The sequence below is a fragment of the Engraulis encrasicolus genome, chromosome 15 (assembly GCF_034702125.1).
Source record: "Engraulis encrasicolus isolate BLACKSEA-1 chromosome 15, IST_EnEncr_1.0, whole genome shotgun sequence".
NCBI classification, from domain to species: domain Eukaryota; kingdom Metazoa; phylum Chordata; class Actinopteri; order Clupeiformes; family Engraulidae; genus Engraulis; species Engraulis encrasicolus.
The window spans coordinates 41,476,858-41,489,357 of NC_085871.1; the positions used below are offsets into that span (position 1 = coordinate 41,476,858).

The 12,500-nt window shown below is 44.5% G+C and overlaps 1 protein-coding gene across 1 annotated transcript in view; it reads left to right on the plus strand.

Annotated features, from left to right (window-relative positions):
* lrrc17 (leucine rich repeat containing 17) overlaps nucleotides 1-12,500 on the plus strand; it is an 87,895-nt gene that overhangs the window by 17,661 nt on the left and 57,734 nt on the right. Inside the window, exons 2-4 of the mRNA XM_063217518.1 lie at nucleotides 721-1,319; nucleotides 8,932-9,186; nucleotides 10,817-11,096. Of these exons, the coding sequence (XP_063073588.1) occupies nucleotides 1,011-1,319; nucleotides 8,932-9,186; nucleotides 10,817-11,096 (844 nt within the window). The 5' untranslated portion in view covers nucleotides 721-1,010. The remainder of the gene's footprint in view (nucleotides 1-720; nucleotides 1,320-8,931; nucleotides 9,187-10,816; nucleotides 11,097-12,500) is intronic.

The window sequence follows — 12,500 nt, forward strand, 5'->3', positions numbered from 1 at the left end:
GGAGAGGAGGACAGAGGGATAGAACAGATGCACAGGGATGAGAGAGGGGTTCAGCAGAGGAGAGGAAACTTCAGTAAAATAAAGAGAGAGAAAGAAATTGTATACAAAACAAGGGAAATGAAAGGAGGGATGGGGAGGAGAGAAGTACAGACACGAGACACTGAAATGAGAGAATGGACGTCCCCCTCCTTCTTTCTCGCTCAAATGGGATTGGCAGAGGAAAAGAAATGAAGGTAAAATAAAGAGAGAGAGAGAAATTGTATACAAAAAAGGGGGAACGAAAGGAGGGATGGAGAGGAGGGATGGGGAGGAGAGAAGTACAGACACGAGACACTGAAATGAAAGACTGGATGTCCCCCTCCTTCTTTCTCACTCTCTGCATCCCTCTATCTATCTTCCCTCTTCCTCTATTCTACTGTGATGTAAATAACCCCCTTTTTGTAAATAGCTCACTGTGAATATTACGTAACCTCTTTGCGCAGAGCCTATGTTATGACACCAAAATCCTCACCAAAATTGTGACGAAGTCATAATCTCTTAAAGCTCTTGGTAATGTCATTGCAATGTTGTTTATGATGTAGTTGAGCCTTTTCAGCAGTGAGAGAAGGGGCCCTCTGATTGGTTCATGTGCACAGAGCGTCTACTGTACAGTAGGCTATATTCATAAAGGCAGCATTTTATTCATATTATTTATCCTCATCTTCCTGTCTCTGCCTCCAGATTCATCCTGAAGTGTCCTCCAGAGGAATACCACAGCCTGAGACCTTTCAGACGCGCTGTAGAGCAGCACGACAGGAGTAGCAGTTCTCCAGGACCACGCTCCACAGGAGTACGAGAAGGAGGAGCACCAAAACGCCCTTCAGGATTGAATATTCCAGAGGCGTACAAGGAGAGGAAAACCACCACAGACTCCTGCAGGATTCTAGAATTCTGCAAAGGGTTCCACAGTTCCACAGCGTTCTAGAGTTCTGAAGGGTTTTAGAATCCTCTGCTCCCCCCGTTGCTGGGAGATGGGGAGGCGGGCTCTAGTCCTCCTGCTGGCCCTGCTGGTTCTGGGCGGAGCCGAGAGCAGGAGGGGGCGTGGTGACCGCGGTGGCGAGGGCCGTGGCGGCGAGGGTCGTGGAAGAAGGGCCAGAGCACGACAAGTCGCCAAGCGGCAAGTCGGCGCCAGTGGCGGTGCGATGGCGGCGTCTGACTGCAAGGAGTACACGGAGAACGGCGAGAAGTACCTGGACTGCCAGGACCGCGGGCTCACCTCCATCCCGCAGGGCTGGCCCACGGACATCCATCACCTGCTGCTGGCACGCAACAAGCTACAGGTCAGCGGTTTTCAAAGTGGGGGGCAAGGGGAAGCTATGGGGGCCGCGGCAGGTTGGCAGGGAAAATATTGCAAAATAAACTCAATAATTACATAAATTAATGACTTATTAGCCAAAAATAAGCCAAAACAATCCCTGTGGAATCATTTTCCTCTTTACAATGTTTGTATATGTATTGTTTCTGTAGTACTTGAATGGTTTTAGGAATGCACCAACTTCATTGAGTTGTGAAACCGGGTGCACAAAAAAAATTGTGTGGCACACAGTCAATGTCAAGGGGGCCTTGGCTGGAATATACCGGTATATGGGGGGGCTTCGGCATGGTGAAGTTTGGGAACCGCTCCTCCCAGTGGTGGACAAAGTGAAAGTAAAAGTAAAAAAAGAAACACAGTTTCTTTCCGACACAGGTAACTTATATAAGTAAAAAGTAGACCAATGTAGTTGTCTTACGATAAGCTGATTCTGCAAAGGTTGGGTTGAGTTTGTGGTGGGTCCTTGTAAGGTTTTTATTGTTTTTTAGTAACAAAGTCTATCTCAATAGGTGGGTAAAATGGAGTAAACATTGTAACAGCTATGTAATATCATGTGCTACTGTTGTAATTACACCACAAAAGTACTTTTACTTTTACTTTGTCCACCACTGGCTTCGTCATGGTAAAGTTTGGGAAACCCTCTGCTCCAGGTGCTACGCAATGTAATAGGTTGCTATGGGCAACGTGAACAGGTTCCAGTCTGCCTATAGGGGCGTGTCATAATACTCCTAGAATGAATAGAACAGTCCTTAGGTCTGCCTAAAGGGGGATTCACCCCCCCCCCCCTTGCAATAGTAGAACCCAGAAACAATGGGCCAACGGAACCTCTGTCTCTTTCTCTCTCTCTCACTCTCTGACACAAGAGGTTTACATTTTCTGGAAATCTTGCCACCATCAAGTGAAAATTATTAGATTGCCATTTTATGCTGCAGTGATATTGACCGAAATTTGGTTATTGCCTTTAATGGAGGTGGATTTTGGGGGCATGATTGTCTTCACAAGTATTTAACGATTTTCATGACAAAGATGTCATGCGTTGCCATACTGTGTTTGACGGCCCCATCTTCTTGCGACAGCAGAACCCATAAACATTGGGCCAACGGAACCTCTCTCTTCTCCACTCTCTCTGTCCAGGTGCTGCGCGCTAGAGTGTGGCTCGGTCCGCTTTTTTCTGTCCGAGCCCGGCCCTCAGCCGATAGAAAAGTGTTCGAATCTGACCCGAGCCCGAGACTAATTAAAATGTTTGTGTCCGAGCCCGTCCGAAGCCTGAGACCACTGTCATAACAACAGAACCATGTGCGCAAGCAAGGTTTTCTATGTGGGCTCCATATTCAATATAGCATGTGATAAATAGCCAGGAATACACAGATACGTTAGGATGAGGAACTTTGCAGTAGTCTGATTTAGTTACACACGCATAGTAAGTATAAACACACACACACACACGTGACGGCGCACCTTATGTTTCTTTCGGTTAGACTAACCAGAGATGTTGGGTGCAGTGATCGAATGCATGGGAGGGGCGTGAGAGGATAAGAAAGGCGAAAACTAACAAATAAGTTTTGGATGCAGTCAGCGCAGCTACCGGAGCATTTGTTACGTTACTGTTGGTGCAAATAAATCCCTGCGAACCGCGTGAAGCTGCCGCCTTATCGTTAAGAAGGATAGGCTAAAAGTTAACCCCGGAAAACAGTAGCCTGTTCGGCTGTTCGAATGCAATTTCCCCTGATCTCCATGCGGCCAGTATAATACCAGGAAAGGTTGCACGTGCATAGTTACAACTGTACAGTAAAAGTGACAATAATTAAGAACCTACGTGAAGGACATGACATGTCACAGCGGACAAAATAGTAACAGGAAACCTCTCCGCCCCTACCTTACTCCACGTAGCGTGTGCGCCTTCTTAGTTATCCATATTATGCTCCTTGCTAGCCCATGCTGAGACTGTGATCCTTGGCACGTAATGCAGTGACAAACTTCGTCATTTTATGTTCAACCTTCAAGCCTCGAAGCCATACTAAAACATGGCCTACAATACAACAAAAGACCAAGCCTTCACTGGCAACTGTTGATTTGGCGTTTATTAAGAAAGCAAGTTGACACGCCATCCCTACTCGGCTGACACGGAGTGAGTGTCCAAATGTTGCCACTGGTAACTGGCGCGTGCATACAGTCAATAATACAGTTTTTCTCGATTGCTTACACACAATTTTCGGAATCATTACATTACATTATTACATTATATTGCATTTGGCAGACGCTTTATAACCAAAGCGACTTTCAAAAGAGGACATATTCAAGCCAACATCACAAGCAAATACAATGTGCACAGGAGATATACAGAACAATAAGTGCAGTTGCAGAGGGGTTAGTTTTTGTTTTTTTGTTTTTTTTGATTAAAGAGTAAATAACGAGTACACACACACAAACTAACTAAACTAAACATCATGTCAGGAGTCTGCCCTGGGGCAAGGCCAGTTCAAGCATTAGTCTAGTAGAATCAGTTCTCGAATTCTCAAAACTCTACACACAAATCTCCAAACCTCACACACAACGGGCAAAACTCCTCACTACCTGCACGTCTTGTCTCAAAACAATACTCTCTTCTAAAAAGGTAATTTTGTTCTCAAATGACACACACAAGCAGTCATTTTAATACACTCTCATGTGAACCATTGAACACTAATATGCACAAGGTAAAACTCTATACTCAACTTGACACACAGTAGAAACTTAATTTCTTCAGTGTTCTACTTACTAAAGAGGGTATTTTTCTGTAGTAAAATACTGAAATATTGTTTTTAGACTTGGAGTACACAGATGTGTGTATATTTTACATATTTTTCTGACATTTAAAAAATTGCACTAATTTATTGTAAAATATTGGGTAACCACATGAAAGTGATCTCCTGTATAACATATTTTGGAGTTCAAAAACTAAACAAATGTGTTTTCTCACTGCATCCACTCGTGTTTTCATCAATATCACATGCAATGTGTGTCCTTATGGGGTGATGATTTCAGATTGTAAACCGGTATGAAGAGAGTTTGCCCATGTGATGAGGAAGTGAACATAGTATGGTGGTTGATTTTAGTATTTTGAATGACAGTGTGTTCAATGCGACAACCAGGGATTTCCTTCATGAAAATTGTGTGTAATCCAGATAATTGTGTGTAGTGGTTTGAAAAGAGTGTGTTTTAAAACTGAAATATGGGCAGGGCTGGACTGGCCATCTGGCATACCGGGCAATGCCCGGTGGGCCCTCGCGTCTTTCGGGCCCTCGAGAGCCCGAAATAATAAAAAAATATATATACATTATTTTTTTTGTCTGTGACTGTAAAAAAAAATGACACGCCAGGGCTCATTGGATGCTTCTCTTGAGGTACATTGGCCTAGTCCAATGAAATGTAGGCTACTGCTTCTCAAAGGCCCGCCCCTCCCTGCAGGCCCTCCCTCGCTCGACCCAACTAGTCTGTCAGCAATGCATCATCATCCGAAGTTTCGTTGACTTGGATGGTGGCTATTCGGTTAATAAAAACTCTGGTGGTGGAGCGGAGGATACAGGGCGCTATATGGAGAAAGAAAGGACTGGCTATGAAAAGCGAAAACTAAAACTAAAAGAAGACGGGACAAAATGTGCTAAAATCACTGACTTGTTCAAAGCTAAAAGCACCACCAGCTCGAGCTCCGGACCGGTAGCTCTCGTGTGGCCGTGGGAGGTGTGGTGAATCACACAGCTCGACCTCAGGTTGGGACAGTAGGGCCGCCGGTGCATCAACGAGTGCAAGGTGGTGAGAATGAGGTGGAGGAGGCGGCGGCGGGCGAACAGTGCGGGGGAGATGGTTCGAGCAGGGGAGGTACGAGTAGAGATGTGACCCAGGGAGAGACAGGTTAGCCCCCTCAACACACCCAGCTAGTGTAGCTATGTGCCGCTTCGGCGTTTGTAATTTCCCATCCCTTTCATCACCTCGGACCAAATTGTCATCCTGACTTAATCAAATCAGTCATGGTTATTTGTACCCAATACCCATTTGATACATTCCCATGCACTTGTCTTGTAATGTTGCGCCAGCACATAGAAATCTTCCATTTGCCTTGAGCTGTCATGAGATGCTGTGTTGAAGTGAAGCTAGTCTTTCTGTCTGTAACGCTTCTGACTTAACAGATTAGAGATCAGAACTAAGTTCGGCTATGAGGAGAGAGTTGGCAACGACCCGGGCTTGAATGAAGAAAAGAGAATATTTATTATGACACACAAGAAAAGATAGGAATAGAAAAATACCCCTTAATGTCAGTCGCGTAAAGTCAGTCAATAACAAAATGTAATGTAATACACAATGTAATAAAGTTCAACCACAAATGTTCAACTCAAAAGTTTCAGTGTCCAATGTTCAAGTTTCAATACCAATGTTCAAGTTTCAATGTCCAAGTTTCAGTTCAAAGTTCAATAAGTGTCCTTTAAATCCTCAATGGAAAAAGGGAAAAAAGTAGAAAAATGCAAAAATGTAGTCTTCGTACGTACTTTGTAAAGAGGAAAAATAAAATAAAACAAAACAAGGCCTTATATCTGTAATCTTATCTGTAATTCCAGAGCAGGATGCGTCCAGGGCACAGGCTCACGGTAGACGCACACACACTGGTCACAGTCCTCGGGTTGGCTCGCCGTATCGCTCTCTCGTGGCAGAAGAGTATTAATACTTAAACTCAATAACATTTCTCTTATATAAATCATGTACTGAAATAACTGTGCAGTACAGTACCGGTTCAGTAGAATGACAGTAGCATGTCATTTGCAACTCTTAGTTAACATAATACATGTACATTCAGTTAACCAAATTACAATATCAACAGTAAGCCATAGCAACTTACTTTATGTGCATAACACATCATAATATATCCAAAACTTCAGTACAATGGCATAAAGCCTGAAAACATTAGCCCTATAGAGTAACCTCGTAGCTTAAACATTGTCTGCACACGCCCCTGCATCATCCCACAGCACGCACGCACACCAGTGTCCACGCAGGGGGCACGTGATCAGAAAGATCAGAAAAGAAATCGCCGTTCTAAACTAACACGGCGGTCTTACAACAATGACATTCAGTTCAAATATATCTCCGATTGGTTTTATAGCTCTACATACATCACAAACAACATTAAATACAAAAGTAGACCGTTAAAATAGTTCGTTCCCCCTCAGAAGTAAAAAGGAGCCAACCAATGCCTGATACACTGGCTGTCTTAACAGAAACACACACTCACCGGAGATTCGACGATATAACACACAAACGGTCTTCAGAAGTTGCACTCTAACAAAAACGTGTTCTTGAAAAGGTTAAACAAAGGATTACTGCAATAATAACGCAGTAGTGTCAAAACTAAGATGATTATTTATCTTTCTTCTGTACGGGAATCTTTCTGAGCTTCAGGGGAAAAAAGATGCAGTTCTCGTCTCTACTTCTCAGCGCAATGCACCCGCTTATATGGAGCACAGCACCCTCTAGTGGACAGGGGGATAAATGCTACAACTACATTAAATAACCCGGTGCAATCTATGTGGGTTACATGTCCTCTACCCAAGAACTACCGTACCCTGGCTGGCCAGGCAGATTAGCTCACCGCCTCGGCGTTTTTCCCATGTAGTCTATTGCCTGAAACTGAAGATGTCGTCCCTCTCCACTCGCTCAAATTAGTCACACATGTATTGATTTATTTTCTTAAACTTTTTTGTATTTTTGCGCGAGAAATCTTCCATATCTCTTTACGTGTGTGAGCTGCCTGTCACAACCACCCGTGCTATGTGTCTTGTATTACATGTTAATTACGGCGCAAACCCACTTTCACTTTCTCAAATCCAACAAATATCTTGTTATAGTCTATTGCTTGTCGTGTCTTTTGCAACTATGATTTTAAACTGAATGTATTCGTTGCAATCTTTTCCTAATGGCATGTCACGTCATTATCTGCCTCTTTGCATGGTAGATGAAGAAAGAAGCCGTCTTTCCGTGCTGTTTGTGAATCGCTGACGCTGCTACTACGCCTACGCGCTCCTTCTTCATGTAGCTTAACTTTGTTGTTGGCAATGTGGTATTTTATTGGGCCTTCATAAGTTGAATTTTCCTGTGGTGGTCACGGATTGGCTTTTTTATCCATGCAAACACGTTTTGTTCTGGAAAGCATTTAATCATTGGATCGGATGTTTTAATATCTTGATGGTTGAGGCGACACGGTTTGGACGCTTCAATGCGTAGGCGTATTGAACGTCATCAACCTCTGTTGGAAGACTAAGCAATAATAATAAGCGGTCACTTGGTTTTGTTGTGGTGAAAAAAATGACGAGTGTAGGGAAGAAAAACCCCACTGATATAATGACAGCCTTGGCTCTTTTGATCAGTGTCAAGCTGCATACAGTTTATGCCAAGACAACAACTAGAACCGTTTTGGTGTGCGTTGGGAAAGGGGAGGGGTGGTGTTGCCATTTAGTGAGCTCACTGACAGTATCTGTGGACTGGAGCAATTTGAAGTTGAAACATCTAGGAAATTATTATTTTTATTACATTTTATTATTATTATGGTGTCAATTTTGTGTGTGTGTGTGTGTGTGTGTGTGTGTGTGTGTGTGTGTGTGTGTGTGTGTGTGTGTGTGTGTGTGTGTGTGTGTGTGTGTGTGTGTGTGTGTGTGTGTGTGTGTGTGTGTGTGTGTGTGTGTGAAATATGGCTTTGCTTATCAATGTTGGTGTTTGTGTCTGTAGGACCTGTTTTCAGTTTTTGCTTCAGGGAAATGGTATGAATACTTTTATATTAAGATTCACTGACCAGGAAAATAATCAGGAAAATAGATAGTTGTCCACCTCCCTCTATCTCCTACCCTCAAACTCAGCAGGATGAAGGGAACATGAGGGTACACTGTGACCATCTCCCCAAGAAGGTTATTGTGAGTAGTGATGAAGCATTTTTTCGTGTGAGCTTTTTAATAGGCTATATTATATACGATGTCATAAATACCGATAGGCTTCGGTGTCGGGCCCTCAGGCGTCAAAAAGTGCCCGGGCCCTTTTCAGATCCCAGTCCAGCCCTGAGTATGAGTGTAAAGAAGAAATTGTGCTTAGTGTTCAGTGACATTGGTTAGGGAAGGTGGGAAATGGGTGAGATGTTCCGAGAAGTGTGTGTTAAGTACCAGATATTGTGTGGAAGCAATCGAGAAAAACTGTAATCTTTCGAGTAGCCTAACAACATTTTCATTTATGCATATTCAATTACTTATTTTTAAAAACTGCCTTTGCATGAACTGAAACGTTTCCTCTGGTTGCTTATAATTTTCACAATATCTGTTTGCTTCCAGCCCGAGTCCGACAGATATTCTATTTTTTTTGTCCGAGTCCGGCGGTAGCTACATGCTACAGTGATCCATTGACTTTCACTAGCTTAGCGACATGCTCCCTCTTTTAACTTGTCTTTAAACAAGACACTTTACCACCTTTATAAACCCTGGCCAACGATTTTAACTGTACTACAGTAAGCCCCAAAATAGTGGCATACCCCTTTAACCTCTCTTTCTTCTCCACTCTCTCTGCTCCAGGTGCTGCGCGCCGGCACCCTGTCTCACCTGAAGCAGCTGCGCAGCCTGGACCTGCAGCAGAACACCATCGCGCGCATCGACGACGACGCCTTCGAGGGGCTCCCCCAGCTGACCACGCTGCTGCTGCAGCACAACCGTCTGCGCTCGCTGAGCGAGGAGGTGCTGATCTCGCTGCCGTCGCTGCGCTACCTGCGGCTCTACGCCAACCCCTGGCAGTGCGACTGCCAGCTGGACGGCCTGGTGCGCACGCTGCAGGTGAGATACGATATGATAAGATACGATAAGACTCACACACACATGCACACACACACAGACACACACACACACACACACACACACGCTGCAGGTGAGATACGATAAGATAAGATACGATACGATACAATAACACACACACGCGCGCACACACACACGCTGCAGGTGAGATACGTTACGCTACATTATGTTGCGATGCGATGCGATGCGATATGATACGATACAATAAGATAAGCCTTTCTTCAAAAGAAAGAAGTTTATTGCACACGTTTGACTTTTTGCTTGTTTGTTCAGAACGAACAATGCGTTTTGCCTCTGTGCATCATCAGGTTAGCTCAGGCACAAGTCAAACGTGCGGTAAAATTCTTTCTTTTGAAGTATTGAACACTCCTGTGTTTACCAGCACCTAGAAGTTGTGCATGGACCTTTGAACTTTTGCAATAAGATAAGCGTTTCAGACAGAAATTTTGTTTAGATGTGAGTGGGATGTAACACCAAAACAGCACAGCAGACAGACACACACATATTCTAATCAAGGAAACATGTAACATGTAAATAGACAGTTATTAAAGTTCTTCATCTTGCCTCTACCCAGCATCGAACATTCGTCCAAAATAATAATGCTTGCCAAACATATTCCACACACTCCTATCAGAAAAAAAGAAAGAATAAATAAATATTACACGTGATGCTACATAAAAATAAAAAGGGGATCCGATCAGCAACCAGAAGGTTGCAGGTTTGAGCCCCGCTCTGCTTGTCTCCCTCGATGTGTTCTTGAGCAAGATACTTAACCCCAAGTTGCTCCTGGTGGCAGGGTAGTAGAGAGCTGTGTGAATCGCTGAATGTGAGGCATACAATGTGAAGCACTTTGAGTGCTATAACCCCTTAGCGCAGCACTATGGCTCTCTGTAATGCCACAGCAATGTTGTTATGGTGTAGTTAAGCATTTTCAGCAAGTGAATAGGGTCGCCGGAGACCCCATCTGCAGTAAGAGGCTACGGAGTGGAAAGGTGCTATATAAATGCAGTCCCTTTACCATTTCCATTTACACATACGTTGCAGGTGCCTTCCAATCGCCAGCTGGGTAACTTCGCCAAGTGCGACGAGCCGCAGAGTCTCCGCGGTCACAAGCTGAAGAAGGGGGAATTAGCATATGGGCACTGGGCCTCAGCAACCTTAGGGTTGGCTTAGGCTGGGATTCGGGGCATATAAGGCAGGGTGTTTGACTTGCTTGTTAGACTTTCTGGTCAAGACACACTACCTTCTGATCAAGGATTCCTCCGATTGATCGTAATAAATTCTGCAGACCTCACCGAACGATGTTTGCCTGTCTGAATTATTAATATCCCACACACACACGTACCCTCCAATCGCCAGCTGGGCAAATTTGCCAAGTGCGATGAGCCGCAATCTCCGTGGCAACAAGCTGAACCTCCCCCACCACCACCACACACACACACACATGGTTAATATTTTAGTTTTTAATGATTAATATTCCCAAGACACTGACGAAGATAACAACCGAAACGTTTTTCTACACTTCTGCTGCTATGTAAAAAATAAAAAATAAAAAGAAGAGGTGCGATCCACTTTCTCACCTTAATTATTAATATCCCACCACACGCTGCAGGTTCCCTCCAATCGTCAGCTGGGCAACTTCGCCAAGTGTGACGAGCCGCAGAGTATCCGCGGCCACAAGCTGAAGAAGCTGAAGGCCGACCTGCTTTGCGAGCCGCCGCCGCCGGACACGGGCTCCGTGGTGACGTATCCCCCGGCAACAGGAGGGGGAGGGACGGGGACGGGGGGAGGAGTAGTCCCGAGGCCGCCGAACATCTTCAAACCGCAAGACGCCACCAGTCTCTGCCACACCTACATCTACCCCACGCCACTGCTCACCTGCAACGGCCGAGGTACCTTACCACACACACACACACACACACACACACACACACACACACACACACACACACACACACACACACACACACACACACACACACACACACACACACCTCTGTCACACCTACATCTACCCCACGCCACTGCTCACCTGCAACGGACGAGGTAGGACACAACACCTTAAGTTTTGTCAGGACCATTACAGTCAAGAAACACAAGACAAGAAATTCAAAATGCAATTTCTTTATTGAATATATTCATTTGATTTGCCGGTATGGCTCTGTTCAGAGGAGTCTCCCTGATTTCTATGAGCACCATGGAAATGAGAGATTCAGGGGACAGCAGCAGAATAGGGAATGTTCTCCCCATTTACAATTTGGAGATCAAACAATTCCCCCCCTGAACAGAGCAGAGCAACACGACAAGGAGTAGCCCATGCCATGTCATACACGACAAGGTGGAGCTTGAGAGGTGATGGGTTACGAAGAAGCGAGCAGCCAGAGTTGGAAACAAAGCAGAGACATTTTAAAAGGCGTCACATTTGAAACTGACCAATGAGGAGGGAGGAGAGTTGATTAGCTGATCTAGAACACCTGAGACCGATAATAAGCAGCAGCTCTTGACTACCATGGCCTGTCCAGAACTAACACTAGGACACTCATTTTTCTCACTTAAGTACGTAGGACCCCTGAGGGCTCATTTTCCCTTAGATAAGTGATTCGCTTAAGGGGGTTGCACAGAATGTCTCAAAATCTTTCCTAAGGTAAGTTTATAACAGTAGAATTCAATTGTTTGTGGCCTGGCAGTCAGAACATAGGCCTATCTACAACCTTGGTGATGGTCACTCCACTATACTCCAGTCAGAGTCTTGATTAGTCCAACTGTCCCAACATCTGCAAGTGTCCCATTTGCCATTCTTAATACGCTCTGTCTCCAGTATTTTAACCAATTGAGGCTGGATGTTGCATTGTGCAACATTGGCCCTTGCGCCTGGAGCTGCATGACACAACAGTCAGGCTCATGACATTTAACACAATTTTATTAAAAATCTTGGTATGTTAGAGTTGAATGAACACATTCTAATGCAAGATGAGGGTCTTAGTGTTTAAATGCAACTCGTGGCATGTTTTTATGTGCTTCAGAGGCTGAGATATTTCTTTTTTAATAGGCTGAGGGTATCTTTCCTTTAAAAGGGCTTAGGGATTCAGCAGCCTTTTTTGCAAGTGCTTTAGGCATCAATGGGTTAACATGGGATTTAGAAGTGGAAAACATGTGGGATTATTTGAAGAGAGGTAGGAGTGGTATCCTCATTTGAGCTATGCTACATGAGAGGAAAGTCCATAGAGGTAGCGTTAGTACTCTCTGGCACAGATGTGATGATGGTCACGCTATGGTAGTCCATGATAGTCAAATGT